We start from the raw sequence: 25,110 nt of genomic DNA on the forward strand, positions 1-25,110 counted from the left end.
AATCTATTATGTAGATAGGATTAATCATCCTATCAGAGCATCATGTAGGTTGTCAGTGAAGCCAAGTTACTTGGCTGTGACAAGGCATTGAGCTTGAAATGCAAGGGAAAATGGGATATATATGTACTACATACATACAAGAATTGTAATATTCTCTTGGATGCATGGGTGCCTTTGCATATTTTCATAACTTCACCATTTAGATTTGAAACCATAGAAACTGTTTTGCATCTCTGGTTATTCACATTTCTCATGCTCACTTCCAGGGTGCTCACGTACACTCCCATCAGCTTTTTCTCTAATAGTTCTTGTTTCCCTGTCCTTATCTCATCAAACAATACTTTGTTCAGACACTAACTGAAAATCTATATATCATTAGTCATAACTTCTTTCATCCATCAAATTTATTCCATAACATCTACATACTGCACCACATTCGTCCTACACGACTTATACGTGGACTCATTTGCATCATAGTCCTCCTTTTCAGTTTGTTCCTATCATGCCATGACAACAGAATTACAATCTTCATTCCAGTCTCTCTCATTCTATGCTTGATTCCTTTCAAATCATTCATATGCCAAATCTGTCTACTCTTTCACTTCCCTCTTTGATTTTCAGGAAAACACAATTTTTCCATGTTCTCATCAAGCACACTCTGACCATGGAATCACTATAAAATACTGTCTTCTTACTCTCCTTCTCACACTCTTGCGTACTCTCCTTTCTTCTGTGCTATGTTACTCACCAGGCATTTCTCTGGTCACTTAAGCGCATGCTTCGAAAAATGCTGCTTATTATGCAATTTCTTTCATTACTTCTACTTTGGTCATTCTTTTCATGATACACCATTTCTCACATTATATTTCCTCACATCATTCTACTATCATTTGCATTTCTTCAACTTCACTCATTCCTACAACTACATTCCTATCTACATGATCTCTGATACTTGCATTTTCATGTCCTTTCTGTTCTCAATTCTGTTTATCTCGCTTGTGACATGATCTATACTTCCCATACCGTATTTCAAAACACTTTTGGTGTATGCTATCACCATTTATTCTTTCTGTCCTCAAACTTTTCTTTTTTACACTAGTTGAAAATATTTTATTTTATTTCAAATCATAAAAAGAACAAAATAAACATCAGATTTCTTGACATTTATTACAAACTATTCTTATTCAATTTCTTGTTTGCTTAAGATTAGCCCCATCAGTTACTTCTGAACTGTAGTCAAGTATGTAATAGAATTAAAGAATATATATGATTTTCATTATGAATTTATATATTTATTTTTCATATATGTATATGGTTGGGTGGGCAAAAGTTTGTGACTAATCCAGAATAAATAGCGGAATGTGCTACAATATATATATATATATATATTTTTTTTTTTTTTTTTTTAATGTTGAGTCCATACACAGGAGGTTGATTGGTCAACCTATAGTACATTAGTACCTTGTATGGGTAGTGGGTTGGGAAAGGAGGAATTTGTTTACATTTAATTTGAATGACTTTAAATTGTATTCCTTGGGAAACACAGCAGGTGGGAGACTTCTGCAGTGCAGCAGTTTGCAAGGATGAAGGAAGAGGGAAAAAAAATTTCTTTTGTTTGTTTCTAAGTGTACTGTGAAGGGATGTTGTGCAGCAGTTGCACGTGTTCCAATGAGCTTAGTACTGAGCGGAGGAATTATTGATGATATTTCAGATGAGCATTTCCCATGGAAATTTGTAGAATATATATACTGCAGAGACCATATGTCTGTGTGAAAGTGGGGGGGGGGGAGTTGGTAAGGGATGGATCATTGATAAGTCTAATTGCTCTCCTCTGTATTTAGTCGAACATTTTGAGAGAGCTTTTAGAGACCCCATCCCATATGTGGGAGCAGTATTCAATAGCTGGATGGATCTGTGATTTGTATAATGTTAATAGCTGTTCGGGGCTGAAGTAACGTCTTGAGCGAAAGAGAAATCCTAGTTTTTTTGAGGCTGAGGATGCAATGGTTGTGATATGTTTATGCCAGGAGAGGTTTGATGTGAGGGTGATTCCAAGAAGCGAGATCTCAAACTGTCTGAATTTGGGTACTATCAAAAAGGATACTGGGAAAAAAGGTTCTTTTTTATGGGAAATAGTACAGAACTGGGTTTTATTGGCGTTGAAATTTATGAGGTTATCCGAACCCCGTTGTAGGATGGCGTGGAGATCAGAGTTGAGGGTGGTGGTGGTTGATGTTCTGTAGGTTGAGGTGAGTTGTGTAGGGTAAGGCTTATCAAATGCAAGCGAGGAGTGTAGTGTGCTGTCGTCTGCAAAACTGTGTATTGGGTTGGAGGTCAATTGCAGTAGGTCATTGATACATAGCAGGAAGAGGGTTGGTGAGAGGACAGAACCTTGTGGGACCTCAGCATTAATTGAATGGTGAGAGGATAGGGAGCCGTCCACCATCACACACAGTGTGTGTCCAGACAGAAAGCTGGCAATCCAACTACAGAAGTCCTGGGTCAGACCAAATGATGGTAGTTTGCCTAGTAGGCCTTTGTGCCAGACCCACCCTGTCAAAGGCTTTGGAAATATCTAGCACAACCACTTGAGATTCGCCAAACCTCTTCATAGCATTTGTTTAGAGATGGGTGATGTATGTGAGTAGACCTCCTGTTGATCAGCGGGGGTGGAATCATACTGGCAGTCATTTATTTGGTGAGTGTCTTCAAGATAGTGTAAGAGTTGGGAATTGATCGAGATAGGGTGGAAATTGGATGGCAGTGACTTGTCACCCTTCTTGGGAATGGGCTGAATATAGGCCAATTTCCAGTTTCTGGGATAGATTCCAGTGGAGTAAGAGAGTATATATAGGTGACATAGGATAGGGGTCAGTTCTGCAGCATGAACTTTCAGAACAATTGGGGTAATGCCATCAGGGCCAGGAGACTTTTTTGTATCTAATTTGGACAGTATTTTTCTGATCTCATCCTGGCCAAGGATATAGGGGGCATTGTTGTTGGGTGTCTGGAATGGTTGGGGGACATTTACCATCGTCAGTTATGCATGCGTTTGAAGCAAAGTATGAGGCCAGAAGATTGGCTTTTTCTGTGGGTGATAATGCAGTAGAGCCATCTGGGTATGATAGGGGTGGGAATAGTGTTGGACAGAAGTTACTGCCAATTGCTTTGACGAGAGACCAAAAGGCTCGGCTGCTGTTTGGACAGGCTGCTAGTTTCCTGCTTTTTGCTCTTTCGAACTCTGTTTTGGAAGCGTTGATTGTTTTTTTGCATCTGTTACAGGATTCGGTGTAAGCTTTAAAGGAGGATGAGGTTCTTGATTTCAGCCAGTTGTGGTATGTCTGGTGTTTCATCTCTACAGCCTTGGCACATCTTTTTGAGAACCATGGTTTCGTTAGGGAATGGAAGTTCAGAGTGCCATGTGGAATGTATGTATTCATGCCGGTGAGGATTACTTTGGTAATAAGCTCGGTGCATATGTTTGGGTTGGAAGGCCGGAAGCAATAGTCCAACCATGGAAATGCGGCATTAGAAGTTACGGAGGCTGTCCCACTTGGCACTGTTATAGTGCCAAACTACTCTTGTATGGGAGTGTCTGTGTAAACATTGTTGCATGGGGGAGGAGATGAGCACTAGGTTGTTATCAGAATTGCTCAGGGAGCTCACTACTTTCACTGTGTATTTGGAGGGGTCATTGGTGAGGAAGAGGTCTAGGGTGTTTGGGGAGTGGTTTGAGTTATCTGGTATTCTGGTTGGCATCTGGACAAGTTATGTAAGGTTGTTAGTGATGGCAAATGTTTCAGCATCTTTGCCTGCAAATATGTACAACTGGAGGAGGAAAGCCAGCTAGTGTTGTGGATGTTAAAATCTCCTAGGAGGATGATTTCGCTGTTAGGAAAGTGGGATTGTGGAAGTCGATTTTTAGGGAGCTCAGGGTGGTTGGTTGTGTTGGGGGAGCGATAGAGACAGCAGATGAATTGGAATGAATGGAGAAGGGATATTTTTAACCAAAGTAGGTCAAGGTTGGGTGCTCTCTGGCAAGGTATGTCAGAGTGGATATTTTGGAAGGTTGAGATAAGTGATGCTGGGGGGAGGTGAGATTTGAGTTTCTGCCAGGAAGAGTATGTGGGGTTGCATATGGTGCATAGCTTTGTCTTTATTACAAAGGATATGAATAACAAATTGTTCACTATAGCATAGCATTAAGGAATAATGTATTGTCAACAAATATACAGCATCAAATAGGATTCTGATAATTTAAAATAACAGTGAAGAGGGATGATAGAAAATATGGCTATGGCAGTTAAGAGGGGTGAAAGGATGGATGAAATGACTTGAGGCAATGTAAATTGGGTGGCGAGAGATCTGAGATTCTTGTTTGAGGTTGTGCAAAAGAAAAAGCAGAGAGAGGAAAGATTGTGTGTTGTTGCCAGTATGATAGTGATGAGCAGAAGACCAGTAATACTGAAAACCATAATAGCCAGAATGTGTCAGAAGAGAGGATTGGAATATGTGGATGCTTGGAGAGTGTTTGAGGACAGAAGGGAACTGTATGCTAGAGACCACTTGCATTTGAATGAGGAAGGATGAAGGCATCTGGATTGCTGTTTTCTGAATGAGTCAGTGTGTCAATGCAGGGGAAACTAGAATTCCCAGGGTGGATGGTATCAGGGGTGGCCTCTTGGGGGAACGACATCAGATAACACCGAGTCCAGTGGGATCAAGAGGGGACAATGATAGGTATAGAAGCAGTGACATTTTTATGCTCTATACTAATGCCAGAAGTATCCGAAATAAAGGAGATGAATTGGTGGTGCTGATAGCATCAGCCTGGCCAAAGATTATTGGGATCTCTGAGATGTGGCTGACTGAGGATGATATAATAACAGGAATTGAAGTGGCAGGGTACATCATTTTTCGGCAGAATAGGAAAGAAAAACGTGGTGGTGGAGTACTGCTTACGATAATTGATGACTTATGTCCTCTAAGAGTGGAGGCTTTGGAAGGCAGTGACACTAATGGTTTTGAAAGCATATGGTGTGAAGTAGAAGTAGCCAAGACAGGATATTTAGCAGGATGTTGCTACAAACCAGGGAGCAGGAAATGTTTAGGCAGTTGAGCTTGGCAAGTGCAACAAGAATGATTGTTATGGGAGATTTTAACTACAGCAGTATTAGCTGGGAAGAGGAAAATGCATGTAGCAATAAGGGAATGGAATTTCTAGAATTGTTGTGGGACAAATGTCTTAGGCAACATGTAATAGAGGGAACAAGAGGTTCAAGAGTTTTGGATTTGGTCATAGCATCAGAAGAGCTGATAATAAGTGAGATGACATCTCTCTCCCACCAGTTGGAGAGAGTGACCATGTGGTTTTGACTTGGAAGATGAATAGACATGCAGGTGTAATAAAGAAAAAGGAACGTATGTGTTGAATTATAAGGTAGGTGATTATAATAGTGTTAGGTATCAACTAGGGGCAGTTCCATCGAGTGCAGAATTGGAATGCCAGGATATCATTAGTGCTTGGGAAATTGTGAAGGAATATTTGTTAGCAGCAATAGTAGGCTGTTATTATGGAAGAGATATAAGGAGAGGGGCAGATACACGAAGAATATAAGATGCAGGATAATATAAGAGATTGGCACTAAGAGCCAAAGAAAATCCTATGGAATTTTTTAGCTATGTGGCCAGTAGGAGGAGAAATAATTGTGGAAGAATGACATTGCAGGATAAAAATGGGAATAGAGTGACTGATGCATAGGACATAGTGGAGTTGTTCAATGAGCACTTTATTGGAGTATTTCATCCTGGAGAAGCAGGTTTTTACTTAATACTAGAGGGATAGCACTGGTTTAGAGGTGCAAGAGGAGAGTGTGTTCCAAATACTGAATACTCTGGATATCAGTAAAGCTGTGTGACTGGATGATATTTCACCATGGGTTTTGAGATAATGTGCTAAAGAAACGACAGCGTCGTTGACCTGGTTCTTCAATAAAAGTCTGGCTGCAGGAAAGGTAACCCAAGGAATGGAAGGAAGTTAAGATAGCGCCACTGCACATGGGCGGTAGCAGACTGGAAATGTCTAATTATAGGCCAGTTTGTGTGTCATCAGTAGTTGCTAAGGTCTTGGAGTAATTAGTTCAAGAGCACTCCTTAACACGAATTTGTTAAGGAGTGCTTTTGCTTTAGTAATATGGTAGCCTTTTATAATAAAGTAACAAGAGTAGTTGATGAGAGAAAGGCATATACTGCCATTTTTTTGGATTTTACAAAGCCGTTTAACAAGGTGCCACACGATAAGCTGATATTTAAGTTACAGCACATAGGAAATCCTAAATCCATCTGATGGGTTAGTCAGATGGATTTAGGATTGGTTGACTGATAGCTATCAGAGAGTTGTGTATGGTGGGACAATATCAAGGAAGCAGAAGGTTACAAGTGTGGTTCCACGGGACTCAGTACTGGGACCTGTACTGTTCAACCTTTATATCAATGACATTGTCAATGGATTGCAAGGGGATATTTAGTTGTTTGCAGATGATGTGAAGGACATTGATCTGCAGAGATAAATGGGTTAATATTCCATTGTATAAGACTCTGATCAGACCACACTTAGACTATTTTTCTCAGATCTGGTCCCCTGGATTTGAAGGAGATAAATTAACTGTGGAAAGGGTACAGAGGCAGATCACAAGTGATTTCAGGCCTGTACAATGTCAGTTACGAGGATCGACTGAGGGAGTGTGGACTGCAGACTTTGGTGGATAGAAGAAGGAGAGGTGATATGATTGAGACTTTTAAACTGTTGAGAGGTGGTTACAGGGTTGACACTGGGAAGTTCTTTCACTTGGTTGAACAGTGGGAAGGAGTGATGACAAGAGGCCATCCCTGGAAGTTACGAAAGGAAACTGTGAGCAAGAGGGTGAGGAGTGGTTTCTTTGCATGGAGGGTGGTTGAACCATGGAATGCATTGCCTGAAAGGGCGGTTAGAGCAAGAATGGTCAATATGTTCAAGGAGTGGTATGATGAACTTTGTGTTTCCTAAAAACAACCTCCCATGATGAGTCTTTTGGCTCCATGGCGGCCTGGATAATAATAATTATAATATGCCTGTTGCTTTGTGCATCTTATTACTATTATTACGGGCAACTCCAGGGAGTCATTAGACTCATCGAGGGAGGCCCCAAATCATATTCATCACAACTATTTGACATTCATACAGTATCTATCATACCTCGCCTTAAACTCATTCACTGTCACAGCATCCACCACAGACTCAGGGAGCGCATTCCACTCATTCACTACTCTAAAAGTAAAGAACCCAGCTCTAACACCTTTACTAACCACACTTTTGCCCAGTTTCCATGGATGTCCCCTAGTCCTCCCACAACCAGCCCTGTTCTCAAAAATATCTTCTGAATTAATTTTATAGAAACCCTTCAGTAATTTGAATGTCTCAATCATATCTCCCCTTCTCCGCCTATCAACCAATTTTTGCAACCCACAAATCCTCAACCTGTTCTCATACGGTTCATTCCACAGACCTGCTATCATCTTGGTCACTCGCCTCTGGATCCTCTCCACCTCCTCCCCATCAAGAAGAAACCTAGGTGACCAAATCTGAGCACAGTAGTCTAGATGGGGTCTTATCACGGCTCGATACAGAGGAACAATAACCTGCTTGTCTCTGCTTGTCAACGTATTCTTCAGCAACCAAGTGATTTGATGAGCTGTTTTGGTCACTTTTGCAATGTGTACCCTAAATTTCAATTCCTTATCTACCAACACTCCTAAATCTCGTGCCTCATCAATTTCCTGGAGCACGGTTCCACCAATGCAGTAAACTGCCGCCAATCTTTTCACCCCAAAATGCATAACCTTACATTTTGCCACATTAAATTGACATCAATTCTCCTTAGCCCAGACCTCCAATCTATCCAAATCATCCTGCAAAATTTTGACGTCATCTGCATTCACTATTGCCCTACCCAAATTCGCATCATCCGCAAGCAAATGAACTGTTCCTCTCAGATCATTTCCTATATCATTTATGAACAAATTAAACAGCAGTGGTCCAAGAACAGATCCTTGTGGCACACCACTAGTCACAGGCCGTCTTGTGGACTCTACTCCCGAGTAAACCACTCTCTGATATCTCTCCGTCAACCACCCTCCTATCCATCTCACCAACCCTATGTCCATTCCCATATGCTGCAATTTACTGATTAGAATTCCATGTGAAATCCTGTCAAAGGCCTTGGCAAGGTCCAGTAGAATCACCGTAAACCCATTAACCTTATCCAGTTCAGCCGTCACTGTGTTATAATACGTGAGCAAGTTACTGAGGCATGACCTACCCTTCACAAAACCATGCTGTCCCCGATACAGTATCCCATTTTCTTCTATTCAATCTTGTGTTTTCCTCTTGACTATTTTCTCTAAGACCTTGACAATGATTCCTGATATGCTAATCGGTCGGTAATTTACAACAGCAGTCTTGGAACCACCTTTATGCAGTGGAACTATTTTCCCCTCTTTCCACCCGCTCAGGACTAACCCAGACCCGAGACTCAAATTAAACAAAATGGTCAAGGGTACTGACAATTCTTTAGCTGCTTCTCGTACAACACGAGCTGGTATACCATCCAATCCCACAGATGTATTGACATTGAGGTTATGCAATAGACTACTCACCTCCGCATCATTAACCACAATTCCCGTATAATCTACTGGTTTATTCGTTTCTGCAATGTCACCACCTGGATGATATACTTTTGCAAAGTGCTCACTCAGTAACTCAACTATCTCAACTGATTCAGTTACCTCCCTACCATCGGCATTCTTTAAAATCCATCTGCCATGTACATTTTTCCTTTTACTTGCTACTTATCTAAAAAACTGTTTAGGATTCTCTTTAGCCTGCATGGCCAATGTTCTTTCGTAATCCTTTTTTGCTTTTCTTACCACACTCGTCACCCTTCTGGCCTGCGCTTTATACCGTTCATGTGCCTGCCAGTCACCCTTCTCCTTAAATTCCCTCTATAGTTGTTTCTTTTTTTTGCAACTCAAGCTTAATGGTGTTATTCATCCATTTAACCCCTACTTGATTTATTATTCGGACTCTAGGTATACAGTCAGCCATTGCTTCATGCAAGCACTTCTTAACTACCTCCCATGCACTATCAACTTCTAGTCCTTGCAGTTGTACATGCCATGGCACTGAATCAATCAAACTCCTAAGCTTGTCATACTTTCCAGCCCGATAATTCCACATGTACCCTGTCTTAATTGAAAATTCTGCACCTTTTGCCACCTCCCAAGTTAAGACCCTATGATCACTCTCACCGATTGGTGGCAATGTGGTCATATTTGTTACAGCCAAATCCTCAGATGTAATTACTAGGTCAAGCACTCTCTGACCCCTAGTATTTTCCATTACATGCTGTCGCAGATAGTTATCCCTTAATTACCGCATAAAATCCAGTTCCTTCCTCCCGTGTGTCCTCTCCTCACTCCAATCAATGCGACCATAGTTGAAATCTCCCATAATAATCACCCTCCTTCCACCCATTTCTTCTATTTGCTTGTGCATACTGTCACCACCATCTTTTCCATCACCTGTTCTATAGCAGCACCCAATTGTATATTTAGTTCTGCTAGCCACAATCTCACACCAAATGGCCTCAAATGTGCTCTTTTCTCTATCCTGCAATTCAACTTCTATTCTCCTTGGCTGTAGCTCATCAGCTATTATCAACAATACTCCTCCCCCCATTTTATTCTCTCTGTCATTCCTGAACACACTATACCCATCACATTCAATCCCACTAGTTATATCATCTACAGTCAGCCATGTTTCACTAATACCTATAACCTGTGGTCTGGAAGTGCCAACCATGGCCAAAAACTCTTCCTTCTTGTTCCTAATACTCCTAGTATTAGTGTACATGAATTTAAGGCCCTCATTAGCCCCAACCCTACCTTGATGCCTTATATTAACTTTAGAAATCTTATGCCTATTCTTATTGTTACAAAGTAGATCAGTCAGTCGGGCTTTTGACAAGTGGTCAGACAGATTAATGTTTGGATTTACTTCTCCCCCATTCTTGTAATAGTTGTAGGATTTCAGATGCATTCCTGACTACTTAGGGTTGACTGAAGATAATACATGCAGTGAGAGAGCGCTATAGTTTCATATCCCTTGTCTCTCTGACATGTCTACAGTTAGTTGCTCGATAGATATTTCCATCACTAATATTACAGTCCCACCATAGGTGGTAAACTCTAGGATATTTACAATACTTTGTTTAGGTTTACTAGACTGAAGTAAGGATTATATTTTTGTGAAGTAAGTAAATGATGTTTTGATTTTATAGGGAAAAGAAAAAGTTGCCTAACTGGGCCAAGCAGACTGGATTAAGTATAACAACAACAAAAAAAAGAAATGAAGTAACTTATGTCTATACACAAATGTCAGGAACATTAGAAACAAAATGGTTAAGTTTGTTGCTTTTGTGAATACGTTGTGGCATAAAATTATTGGCATTAGTCAAACCTGGCTCTCAGAGTTCAGATGTAATAATGGGAATTGATTGCAAAGGGTATAGTATTGTTAAAAATGACACATGATAGAAATGAGTACTAATGATATCAGATGACTTGAATCTACTTAGAGTGGAAACTCATGAAAACAATAATGGTATTAACATCCCATGTAGCTATATGGTGTGAAGTGGAGGCAGAATGAAATATGTGATGGAGTGTTGTTACAGACCTGGAGGAGCTAGGGACAAAGAAATGCATCACCAAATTATCCCGATGGGATACTAAATGAGTAATAATCATGGATGGTTTAAATTATCTGAATAAACATCGAGTAGAAGAGCAAAAGAGAATTTACTGAGGTATTGTGAGACAACTTTCTCAAGCAGCACTTGAAAGAAGCAACTTGTGGACAAGAGTGTTACATTTGACCATAGCATCAGAAGGTGTCTCATTTCCAGGTACTGACCTTAGGAAATAGCCAACTATATGGATTTTTCTATCAGGACAGGTTACGTACCAAACTGAACTACATCTAGAAATTATGACAATCTCAGTAGAATTCTCCATTGGATCCCATGTTATCAGTTAATGAATGGAAAGCTTTGAAAAGATGCTTAAAATAATGCTGTATCTGAATGTGTCCCTAGAGTTCATAGAACAAATAGGATGGGAGTGAAATGGGTATGCAACCTTATTAAGTGAAAGATTCATAACATGAGATGATGTGAAAGGAATATCATGAGAATAAGAGTGAGAAGAGTTGTATATAAAGCACAGGACAGAAAAAGAATTGAGTATTATACAGAAAGCTAAGCTGGACTATGAAAAGAAATTTCTTGTATAGTGAAATCTGTGGAGTATTCATAACTATAAAATAACATGTATACCACAGTAGATAACTTTTTAATTTGTAAACATTTCATCTTATGTATCATAAGACATTGTGAGTACAATTATCAAACAACAATAGGAACTAAATTCAGACATTCAAAATAAATTACCGCATATGTTTAAATTGGAATCCCTCCACATGTATTTATGTATTAACAAGTTTGTATTTTTTTCATAATTTTTGTCATGGGTGAGATATCAGAGATGCTTTTAATATTTGCCCCACATTGGACAAATAAAGCTTTTACTGGCCTGGTTGGCTGCGTGGTTAGTATATCTGCTCTCCAGCCAAAAAGGCTATGGGTTCGAATCCTGCCATGGGCATGGATGTTTGTGATTGTCTGTGAAAATACCAGTGGTGGTAGATGGCCTTAGTGTAGTTACAGTTCGTTGTTTGGTGGATTGAGTGGTGGAGACAGAGTTGTAGAGCAGTTGCCCTCCCTCGATGAGTCTTCGGGCTCCTTGGAGGTGTCACGTAATAATAATAATAATATATATGGTATAGGAGTAGTCCTGTGGGCTAATTAACCACTCCCCTACAACTCAACCCAGACAAGAAGTCCTGTGGGCTTCTTGTCTGGGTTGAGTTGTAGGGGAGTGGTTAATTATTTTTTGGGTAATTTTTGGATTATATCCATTTAGTAAAGCTGTTTCTTTGATAATTTCCAATTCTTGTTTTAGAGATTCTTCAGAGGAACAAATCTCGTGTGCTATGGATGATAGAGATTTTACAATGCCATATTTTTAAGATGGATGGTGAGCTGATGGTTCCATTTCCACTTTGGCCTACCAGAAATCAACTTTTTCAGGTCATTATATCTATGACACATCTAACTACTCTAACCTCAACAGATTGCAATGAAAAAATTGATATATATCTTTGAGACTTTCATTCTTCGATCTTCAAATTGACTGGCCAAGCTTTCTGTTAGGACTATAGGCATCACTTGTATTTTTTCTCACTATTTGCAGACACTAGGTAGTGTCTGCAATTATCTATACTTGTGTATATTATTTGATGATGCTAACTTGACTTTTGCAAAATATATAAAAGTAGTAAATTTTTTTTTTTTTTATAGTTGTATTATACACTGGTGTCTAAAACCTAAGGATGAACACTTTCTAACGCTTCCAACTGCAAATTCAGATGAATTAGTTTGTGGCAATTTGTATAACTGAAGATTTGGAGCAGAAAGCAGGTACACATCCAAATTTTAAAATCATGCACAAAAGGGTTGAGTGCTACCACGTGACCCTTTTGTGCCTGATTTTAAAATTTGGATGTGTACTTGCTTTCTGCTCCAAATCTTTAGTTATACAAGATAAAGCACAAAAGCCTGCGCTAAGCGAATTGTGTTTGATGGAAGCTCTTTTCTTGAAGGAACAAAGTTGCAAACTTGGATGTCTTATAATGTCTCAAAGATATCTAGATGATTTGGATGTGTATCCGCTTTCTGCTCGAAATCTTTTGTTCAGGGAAGAATTACTGAGATTGCCAGTTTGGAATCTTGCATATCATTCTATCCGGCTACAGGCAACATTTCAAACCAATGAAATGTATTCCAGACATTTGCTAAGAGGTCGCCCTTGATCTACCATGAGGCATAAAGACAGATTTTTGCCATCTGTGACAAGTAGACCTATATGCCTGAAGGCCTGTAGTCTGTGTCCCCCTTTATCCACAGCTTCTCTGTGATGTTGTATCCATAAAAATTGGACAAGATACCAGTAGTCTAACGTACTCTTTACAGATGAGTTGTTTTAGTCTTTCTTCCAATTCTAGATGACACTTGATCTGGTATGAAAGTGGTACTGCTTGCCATTGTGAGAATGATCCTGAAAGGGAATAGACACAGCGTTGCTGGGGTCATGATGTGAGGAGACATTATGCTTAATAAACACACTGAGCTACAAATGCTAGAAAAAAAAAACAGGACTGACTAGTAAACGATATCACAATAAAGTTCTTGATCATCATGTTCAATTATTCTGTGGTGCTATAGGTGAAGAATTCATTTTTATGAATGATAGTGCCACATAGTACATGAGCAGTAGGATATACTTCTAGAGACAGGGAATATTAATCAAATTGAGTGGGCAGCACACTCCCAGATCTCAACCCATAGAACAACATTTCGGATGCAATAGGGTAGTGTTTCTGAACCTGTGGTCTGCGACGATGGGACAGGTGGTCCGCAGACGGATTTAAATTAATTGAATAAATATATATTTTTTAATTATCCAAACAAAACAAATTAAAATTGAATAAGTAAGATTTGATTTCAATAATTTTTATTGAATTGAATAATTCAATAAAAATTATTGAAATCAAATGGAGACTTAAAAAAACCAACAAATAGCATTAGAATGTTCAAAGGCAGAAGCAATAAAACTACATTGTTGTTCACTTCACCCTTTTCATTATTCGTCATTCTGCCGCTAAATTTGTAGTAGCAAAATGATGAATAATAAAAGAGGGGTGAAGCGAACAACAATATAGTTTTATTGGCAGACAGTATGGCAAGATTTCTTAAACGCACAAAAGTGCTGCCCAGGGCGGTACTCCCCCCCCAGTTACGCCTCTGTAACTTAGTGGTCTGTAGAATTGTTTTTGGCATTTTAGTGGTCCTTGGTGGTTGAGAAATGCTGCAATAATAGGGAGATGCATGCTGCTCAAAATTCCCTTCCAGAAAACAAACAAGGTCTTGCTCTGAGGGCTAGTTTGCCTCAAGAATTCCTGAATCACTTGGTGCTAAGCATGGCATGATGTTGTGAGAGCTTGCATTGCAGTTTGGGGTGGACATATTCCATACTGAAATGTCTCTCTGCATAGTTTTTTGTAAGCACTGTACATTAATTCCTTAAATACGTACTTAGGAAATTTGTAACTTTTGCCAAATACCTATTGCAGTTTAATTTGTATGAAACTTATGACACATTTTTTGTGTAATATAATTTATTAGTATGCTGGCAATTTTATGTCCACATTTGACTAGTCATGAAAATTTTTTTCATATACAGGTAAAAATGTAGTTCGTCCTTAACTTTTCGACACCACTGTATATGTTGTCATCTAATTCTTGAAAATACCAATAGTATATACAAGCTTACATAAAATCATTGAAAATGGGATTTAGATTATAGTAAAATAATATAAACTTTTCAGTTTTGCTCTTTCAATTTGATGATTTAAATACTAGATATTAATTGGTAAATGACTTTTTGTATCTGACATGTAACTCAAACTTTGTCATTTGTAGACTTAAATTTTGATACATAAAAATAGATAATTTTTCACTTTATATATTTTGTATTGCAGGAATATGTTCTTCCTGATGTGTGGGATCGAAAATCCTTGTTTGCTTTTCACAAAAGTGCCCAGAAACATGACTTTGATGTATGGCATTACAACAGGATCAAGGATTCCATTTCACAAGTTGAGGATGATTTAAGGCGATTGAGAGATCCTCTGCAGTTGCATTTACCATTACGTGAAAGTACACTTAATTGCAGACGTACAAACCAGACAACCACTTAACCTTCAGATGGAGATTAATTTCAACTGTGATTTTACCTTTTATTTTATTTTACAAGTATGCAAAGGAACTAACACACTTCAATTGATATATTCAAGGGAAGTTTTAAGCAAATTCATGTTTGATGTTTGAGATTCTTATTATATACTTATTTTGTTGACATTAGACTTGTGATGGTTTTGTGATAACTTTTCATATTTGTTTGTGAAGGAAACTGTAATCAAACCCAATTATAACATTTAATGAAAAAAGATACAAATGGATATGTAGGATGAATTTTTGATTAGAAAGTGGTTTGTATATCAGTATTTTCTTTTGTCTGCTATTATTTTAACTTCAAGCTGTATATAAGAGCCTCAAATTCAATTCCATATTATATATAAACTAATACTGTGTTTATGGAATATAAAACCACACTCTGTCAGCAAGAAACTAGAAAAGAATTTGTTACTCTAAGTTTATTAAATTAAGTAGTGTTCAACACAAGATTAAACATTAAAACTTTTTTTTTTTTTTTTTTTGCTGGTTTGACTTATCAGTTTGTTTTGGTTAATTTGCCTCAATAGTAGTCATCTTGCTTGATTGTTAGTATTTTAGCTCTCTATCCAGCAGGTTGTGAGATTCAATCCCATCATGATTATCGGTGTTTTGTGAATGCCTTTAGGGGAAAATAAGTCTCATTGCCCAGTGTGAGAATCCCCCCCCCCATGCTTATTAGAATCATAATATAACTGTGATAAAAGTTCCATGTTTGGGTCTTCTCTAGGCAAGGTTCTCAGATATTTAACCCTTTCCTTACCTACATTATTAATATATACAATAGAATAGTGCACTGTAGGTGATGTGAGATTCATATAGCAAAGAAATTTACAAAATTAGTGTTTTTAAGTGTTTATTGAGGCAGTTGGGGCCAAGTGGATAAAGTCTGTGCTTTATCACTTTAGGTTGTAGGTTTGAATTCCCACACACACACACACACACATAAAAGAATGAACTTAAACTGGATTCAGCATGTGGGTAAGCTCTGCAAAGTATATCTAGATTACGTAGGGATAATCTAGATGTACACTGGATATATATTACTTCTTCAAACCTTATCAAGCTTTCATTAAGCAATAATAATCTTCCACTTTCACAGACATTCATGTCATTGTGTGATTTGGAACCTACATCCTGTTTGCAAAGTGATATACTATCCACTCAAGTTGGCAGAATGAAATATGCAGTTGTAACTGATAGATCATTTCACCAATCTGTTGTGATATTAAGTGTGGCTACAGAATTATTTATTGATGGAAAATTGTTATATTTATGAATGTTATAAGTGGGTTTGACTGTATCATTTTAAAGGTGCTCACAGTTATTTTTTTCAATAGCTAATATAATCTATCATAATATCAAATTGCTCACTTTTGTAAAATGTATACATTTGTATTTGTTTTCTTATTTGCATTAATAACCATGTGTATTATTTAACTATTTTTATAATAGAATGGTTTAGTTATTGTTTAGTTACCCATTTTCGTTAAATAAATAAATATAAGATAAAGGAATTTGTCAGATAGCGATACAGGCACAGTTATGTATTAAGCATTTATTACTGCTCCCCCCCCCCACACACACAACCCGTAAGCTTGTTGCTTTATTTTCATGCTAAAATATGAACCATTGACTTTACATGCTTTCCAGTTTTAATATTGTCTTCACAACAAAAATGCCAAATTACTAACTTTAGATGTCCTGTGAAGATTGGACTTTTGGGCAGTATTTTTTCATCTGCTGCATCTTTTTCATTTTAGTGTTTATATATTTCATGGAATTTTTCAGTTTGTCAGGATAGGACATCGAACCGCAAACAGTTGCAGTAGCAGCTGTTCACATTATAATGTGTATATTTAAATGAGATGAGAATGGAATTGATTGTGAGCTGCACTGGTTTGCATTGAAGAAGTTGCAGTATGTTTATCTCTCCAGAAACATAAGAACAAATGGTACAATATTTAAAATCTCTTGTCATCCAAAATCTTTAAAATTTCATCTAAACCTAGTATGTTTTTAAAATCCCTTATTTGACTGTTATTATTCTATAAATTTTATACTAACAGCAACAAAGGCCATTAGCTAATTTATGTATATTGAAGCACCAGACCCAAGATTCATGAGATTAGAGTAAGACCACTTTTCTAAATACAGATTTAGAAAAGAGGATCAGGGATTGAAAGGATTCAATACAAAATTTTTCTTTTTATATGAAACTGTTACACCATTTTTCAAGTTGTAACACACACAAATCTAATTATTAATAGTAGTTTCTGAATAAGAAAAACAAATACTGTAGAAAAACAGTTACACATAATTCAGTGATCTTTTTTATGGACTGGGCTGCAGTGCATCACATGTCAGATCCAGTCTGCAGATAGACATTTGGCCACTGCTGCTGAACAATATCATGTCAGGAAAATACTGTAAAGATGATTAAAAATGACTTTAAAGATAAAAGATTTTTGACACCTTTTTCTAAATTAAAAAAAAATCATTATAATATAAAAATTAATATTCTGGAACAACAAATTAAACTAAGTCCTTTTCTGATAAATTTTACTAATAAGAACATTTAAAAAAGTTGAAAAATAGCTTGATGCTTAGTACCTATCATTTGAATAGTCATTGCATATAAACTGTACTTCTGTTATGAATGGCAAATAACATCAATCTGATGTTAGATCAATCTGATATTTAAGTACTACTTAATAAAAATATTAATTTTATTTAAATTAAGGGGATATTAAATCCCAGATTGTTTTAAAACCGAATAAGAAACTCAAAGATCGGAATCAAAGAGTTTCATCCCGAATATAGTAACTATAAAAGTATCAGCGACTACTAACATAAGCGTAAGTTAATTCGTAGTTCAAGTACGTAGTACAAATTATTAATTTTAGTTTTAAACAAAGTATTAATTTTAGTTTTCTGTTAACTTCTGTTTGCCATCTGCTGACTGCACTTTGTGCTGATCTTTATAAAAGAACAGAGTTGCTTTATAAATATCAGTTTCCATTTTGTGGAATGTAGGGTATGAAGATAAAGTTAGGAAATATATGTAGGTATTGTGAGGAGAGAAGGTGGGGGGAGAGAAGTATTTGATTCAGACATGTAAGTTATTAAAGGATTGTTACTGGATTAATGTTGTAGAAAATGGGTAGAAGATGGGCATGAGTAGGGGAAGTGAGGAATAGGTTCTTTGCATAAAGAGATGAATGAAATGCATTGTCTGAGGGTGTGGTAAGAAACTTTGAATTAATCAGAGGTATTATTATTCAGGCCTCCATTTAGTCAAAAGACTCATCATGGGAGGTCCTTCCTAGGAAACAGTCTATCAAGACTCATCGTGGGAGGTCCCTTCTAGGAAACACAAAGTCTATATCATACCACTCCTTAAACTCATTGACTGTTCTCACTCTCACCACTCTATCAGGCAATGCATTCCATGGTTCAGCCACCCTCCATGCATGTATGGTTTAGCGAGCTTTATATGTCAGTGGACTGCCCATGATGTGTCTTTTGACTCCATGGAGGTCTTGATGTTAATAAAGATCAGCATGTAAAGATTAGTATTTACACAAAGAAAAAAAAAAAAAACAAAGGGAATGGTTTTTTTTGGTGGGGGGGGGGAGTGAGTAGAGAATGACAGATTAACTTAAATCATTGAAAAGATATAGCATTAATTACATTTCAAATATGAAAAGCTGTTTTATGTCTAGTTTTAATAGTAATGAGGTTTACTTCATAATGTAAGCAAATTTAATTATTTCATAACTTGATTAAATGTTTTACCATCAGCATTTTTAGACATGTTTTCTTAACTTAGACAGGATTTCTTTTCAATAATTATGCAAAAATGAAAGCTAAAAGTTCTTAGAGTTATCACAAACATGCTATTTAACTCTGTTTATATTTATTTCTTGTTAAGAAATGAAAGTAGTATCAAAAAAGAATTCTGTCTTTTCTGAACTGACAAATAACAATTTTTATTGCATTCTGTCATTTCTGCATACATTTTTTTAATGATAGGCATACTATCATGGCCATTTATTGAAAGTTTATTATAGCCATTTATTCATTATGAGAAATGTATAATATCTTGTAGCTTATGTATGGGTAAGAACAAAAACAGTTATCATTAGCTCTATTGGAAATTTTAGAAAGTTCTATTGGAAATTTCACAGACACTCCTTGATATGCATAAGTAGACCATTCTGCAACTCCTTTTGCAAGTCAAAATATAGGCAAGTCGGAACTTTTATAATAGACTTTGTCATGCCAAATGCACATGCAAAAAATAAACATGTAATGTCATGCAGAAATATTAAATAGTAAAAAAAATGATAAACATCCTGTATTAAATACATAAATTGCAAGCATTTTTTTCCACACTCATTTCAAACTTGTTGGAGTAACATCTTCCCAGGCTTTTTCAATAATTCCCTAAGTGTTTATTTCAGAATTTGTATCCAGTGCTTCAATTGCTTGGGCAAATTTCTCTGTAAATAGTACGCCTTGAAGTTTGCTATAACACCCTGATCCATCAGCTGGAGTAATGATGTAGTGTTGGGTGGAAGGGTAGACAACTTTTATGTTGGGATGGAAATCGTCCAAATGGACAGGATGGCTGGGAGAATTGTCTAAAATACACAGTATCTTAAAGGGAATGTCTTTTCATTGTAATATTTTCTACTTCAGTAATAAAGCAGGTTGGTAAACAGGCTTCAAATAATGCTAGAGTTATCCATGATTTCTGATTGGATCGATAATTGACTGGAAGTGTTGCTTTGGTGACACTGTTTAATATTTTTGGGATTTTGGAGTTGTGAACAAGTAATGGTTTCAACTTGCATGTTCCAGATACATTTCCCCCAAGCAAAAGTGTTACCTTGTTTTTTTGATGCTTTGTGTCCTGGCATAGTAATTTCCTCTACAGAAATAGGTGTGAGATAGCATTTTTTGATAAAGCAGGCCTGTTTCATCCATATTAAATATTTTCTCAGTGAATATGGCCTTCGTTGATTATGGATTATAGCCACTCTGGAAAAAGTGACTGCTTCAGTAGTGCCACTAGCGGCCTCACCAGATATGTGCACATTATGAAAGCCAGGACAATTTTTAAAATGTGCAAATGACTGTTTTCCTTCAGGTTATTTTCCCATAAGGTCCTCAAATAAACTTCTTGCCTTAGTTTGTATTGTCATAAGGCTCAAAGAAATGTGTTTCTGGATCTGGTCTTCCATCCATATCATAAGCAATTTTTCGATCTCTATTAGTGCACCTTAACATTTTGTATGTTATTATGGTTGTTTTCATGCTGGCTGTTCCTTTAATATGTTCTTTTATATATGTGCCATCCTTGACTATGGTATTTACTGTCAATACTCCAAGACTGAGTTCAAATGCTATACCTGATAAGCTTTGTCTACCATCATATTTCTTTATTATCTGTAATTTCATCTCTAGATCTATTGCAATATGTTTTCAACATGGTTGATGTTTTGATTTGAGGGCACTCTTACCACCAGTAATTGTGAATAATAATTAGAAAAATAAAAAAAATATGAAATTAAGCACTATATAGGTGTGTTCATAACAAGAAACATGCAGGAACTGGGATGATGCAGCATGTGGGACTGAGCTTTGGCTTATGCATACTATTTTCATGTAAACACTATGTGTAAATATTGTGTATCTTGGGAATTTCTTAAGTATGGATTTTCACATCTCAGGGTCTGTCTGTATCATATATACATTCATGGGAAACTGTTTAATATTATGTATTATAGTTTAATCATGTAATTATGAGGTAATAGGTATTCCTGTGAAAATATCTTTCTTAAATATGCTAGTACTTTTTTTTTTTTTTTTTGTTAAATCTGTGATATCGGAAGTATTTTAACAGATTCATTTGCACATTTTAATGGAATTTAATGTTATTCAATTATATGGATATTTCAATTTGGTATTTATGTATGTTATTATATTAATTATTCTATAGTTGATGGATTTTTATATTTTATGTTTGCTAACTTTTTTTTTTTTTTTGAGTGGAAAGTATGATTTCCTGAGAGAGTTATTATCCAGGGATATTTTTAGAAAGGATGGCATCTCTAGTAATGATGCCATGTGCCTTCATTTAAGCTGTACATTTTATATAAAAGCTGAAATGTCATGCAGTTCTCCCAATCCTTAAAAAAAAAATAGAGCTTGTATTCAGTCCTTTAATTTATTCTTAATGTAAATCTTTGGACTTGAAGTTGCTCTTAATATTTAAATAAACATTTTTGTATGGTTAAAATAATCATGGATGGGTCTGTTTTTCTAAGCATAAAAATTCTTTCAAAAATGTAGTAAAATTGGTTATCACATTTAAAATGAGTGGGTAACATTTGTTGCTAATGTTTCAACTGAATAAACTTTAAAATATGCATTTTTCTTAGGAATTATAAATACTTAGTACATGTACACTCATTATTTATATCTGGTGAATATTTTATTGTTAATATATGCTAGTTTGTGTGTGTAAAGAAAAAGACATACATACAGTATTTTGCAGTGTTTAGGAAGTTTTATCATCATCCTTTTTATTTTGGATATCAATTTTCTTCCTAGTTTGCCTTTTGCAATTCTTGACAAGTATTTTGAGTTTGGTATATCACTTTGTCAGAAAGGAATGCTAAGTTTCAGGATTCCTTTTTGCATCTGTATTGTAATGGAAATACAGTTTATGGTTGTTATATAAAGTTTGGAATTATAACAGATTTGTTGTTTTGTGCCATTCTGATAAAGACTGATTATTATATAATAAATTTCATTAAAATCTTTTATACAAGTTTAATGATTAAACATTTTCTGCATTCAAAAGAACTTCAGAATGGAAATTGATTTAATTTTTATATGCATTTCATATGCTGATAAACCACAAGTTTAAATAGTACTTTATCTGAATGCATCTAATAATAACTTTTCTTTTGCTGTAAAATATGTTCATCAATAAGTTGTGTTGAGAACAGTTGAACTAAAATTCAAACTAAGCAGGATAATTTTTTTTAAAAAATGTCATTGAATGCTTAATAGAATGTTTAGAATATTTATAGAATACTTATATTTATAATTTTAGCAACAACAACAAAAAAAATTCTGAATTTTGGCTTCTAAATGCAATCTTAAATTATCTTTTAGTGTGATGCTTTTTATACTAAATTTTAAGATTAGGTAAACAAATTCATATTTAAAAATCTGAACTAAAAAGATACTCATATAAAGTGTTTTAATGTGTTTTTCAATAAACCATTCTTTAAACATTTTCTTTTTATATAGTACCAGAGAATATTGGGAATTGATTTGTGCTATTAAATAATGTATATTAAGCTAAAAATTTCAATTATTTACTCTTTTTTTTTTATTTATAATTTTTGAACCTCATGAAAAGCACTTAAATATATATTTTTAAGAGCTGAAATGTAGCATTTAGGCTGGCAAAGTGTGATATTTTATAGCTTTAGATTATTTGGTTATACTTAATGTAATTTATTTTACATTAACTGGATTTTAATTTACATGATGCTGCAGGATTAATCTTTAATTAAAAGACATGTGGAATAGAAGTTTGGGAATGGATTGTTTTATTAGAAAGCTGATGGACATTCTCTAGAAGGAGTTTACAGATCAAACAAGCTGTATATTTGAAGAATGTTTGCTTACTGATATTGTCATTTTTTATTCATCTAATATAGCTTAGTGTGGACTATAGAAACTTTTAATATGACATTATTCTTATATTCAGTTTTATATTATTTGCCATTGTATTGATAATGTTTCAGTTGATTTATTTGAGTCAGTGCTTTATATTGAAATCCAAGGAAATGGTTATTTTTATTATCAAAATATTAGAGATTAAGTAGGACAGCTGTTTTGATTAGATTTTTATTAGCGTTCCTGCATACTAAAATTCTGGAATAATTCAGATCAACTCGGTCTGAAAAGTGTCATATATTTCAGAAATTGGAACCACTATAAATAAGACTTCTCTATGAAAACAAAATTCTGTTGTCTTGACAGGATTCTCTTTATATAAAAGCATTCCCCCCCCCCCCCTCAACAGAATATAAGTAATTACTATTCCTGTTATAAGAGAGGTGAAATTAACTTAAATGGATCAGATAGGAGTGATTTAAAATGGATCAACTGAAATTAAAAAGTAAATGCCACTTATTAAATAAAATTTAAGTTGTGCATTTGACAAAACAGTTACTTTCAGTTATGTTTTGCTTTTCCACTTTTTTCTTATTTCTTACTTTGAAGATTATTTACTGTACTAGGAAATTTGGTTGTTTCTCTGATCTTCCTACTTTTAGGGAGGTCATGTGAGAAATAATACAGTATTGGATTCAGTTTATGTAAGATATCATTTCAAGTCTTTAACAAAAAAAATATAGAAGACAAATTCATGGTAAAGTCGATGTATTTGAGCACTTACCCTGTTTATATATATATATATATATATATCACTAGAGTGGTATTTATTATAATGAACATTAAGTGTAGTTCACTTGTGCTATGTGAAACACTGAACCTTGGTTTCTATATCATATTGGTGAAATGATGAAATAGTACTTTTGGTGAAATGATGCCTTCAGATGAGTGATGTAGGGACTCATTGTACATCCAGAATTATATAATTGAACCTATTCTAGTTTCTATAAAATAATCACCAAAATTTGAAGCTAAAGAGTTCGGGCATAAGAGAACCCATAAAATGATTTTAAGATATCCATATATCTATACAAATATTAATCATGTGAAGGAAAGAGGAAATAATACTAAGACTAAAAAAAAAATAATTAGGCTTAGAGAACTGAATTTTTAAAGATAGGAAAATGACTGATTTCAACCTGGAACATTGAAATTGATGCTGCAACTTTAACACATTTCAGGTTTACTCCCTCCCCTCCTTCCTTTTCAGAATAAAAATGAAAAAGGATGAGCAGAAGCTGAAGAAAATATTCAAAAAATAGATTTCCTTATGCCCGAACTCTTATTTTTGCATAAGCAGAAGCTGAAGAAAATATTCAAAAAATAGGTTTCCTTATGCTTTGTTTATATGATACATTTTCAAAACAAGTATAAATAACAGATGACCTGCATGTCTATTGGGGGAGGTAGTATTTGAAATATGTGGACAAAATTGTTAGTTTCGTAGCAGTAGAATTTGTTAATATTGGTGTTTAATGTTCCTAGCCATTATATATTTATATATCAAACCCAAGAAGAAAGGATTATCTTAATTATCAGTAATAATTTTTGGGCAGCCATTTTTTTCCTCTGTCCATTACAACAACAGTCTGCTATAATTTCTGTTACTCACATTGTTTCCTATTTCAGTGTAAATGGTAATTTACACTGAGACAGAAAATTTAGTTTTGAATACATAAGTTTTTTTTTAAACTCAAGTTAAATGAAAAGAAAGTGGATTTGGATTTTAGTATTCCACAGGAGAAAGTTGTATTCATTAAAACATATATTAGTATCTGTTTTTTCTTATAAGTTGTTGTTTATTCTAACAGTTCACATTGTTAGGTATCACTTAAGATTCAAAAGGTCCTCTCTCTCTGATCTATATTTTTTTCTCTTTGTAATTGTATTTTCTTTTTCACTATAGTATACCAATTGGCAGTGGGCTCTTCATGAAAGCATTTGTTCATATTCATATTCCAGAGGTCTCTTGAACTATCTTGGATTAACTGTCCATTTTAGGCTTGGCTGTGATACTACTATTTCTCCTTCATGCTACAGAAATGTTTTAGAAATAGCTGTAGTCAATCTTTATGGAGCATCATGTAATTAATAAGAAATAGAATACAAAGTTTAAATAGAAAGTAATTAAAAAATCTGTCATTTCTAATAGTCCTTGTTGATCTTATATTGCAAAGTATCAGGAAACAAAGCTCTGAGCAAATATAAACATTTTTTACAAAAGTATTGTATTGTGCTTTTCAACATGCTTTATAATCTGCATTATATATGTTCTTTAGAGATAATATTTGTTAATTCCTGGTAAATGTTTTTATCATGAGGCTACATGAGCCATGCA

At 35.4% G+C, this 25,110-nt stretch overlaps 1 protein-coding gene across 2 annotated transcripts in view; it reads left to right on the plus strand.

Annotated features, from left to right (window-relative positions):
• Positions 1 to 21,775, plus strand: part of LOC150096381 (calcium uniporter protein, mitochondrial-like) — a 147,687-nt gene extending 125,912 nt beyond the window's left edge. For both annotated transcript variants that reach the window (XM_090409152.1, XM_090409153.1), the window contains one exon: positions 14,756 to 21,775. In XM_090409152.1, the coding sequence (XP_090265278.1) occupies positions 14,756 to 14,974 (219 nt within the window). In that variant the 3' untranslated portion in view covers positions 14,975 to 21,775. The remainder of the gene's footprint in view (positions 1 to 14,755) is intronic.
• Positions 21,776 to 25,110: the final 3,335 nt, after the last annotated feature.

Source organism: Typopeltis vanoorti, chromosome 19, assembly GCF_054136105.1.
Source record: "Typopeltis vanoorti isolate ZY-2024b chromosome 19, IOZ_Tvanoo_1.0, whole genome shotgun sequence".
NCBI classification, from domain to species: domain Eukaryota; kingdom Metazoa; phylum Arthropoda; class Arachnida; order Uropygi; family Thelyphonidae; genus Typopeltis; species Typopeltis vanoorti.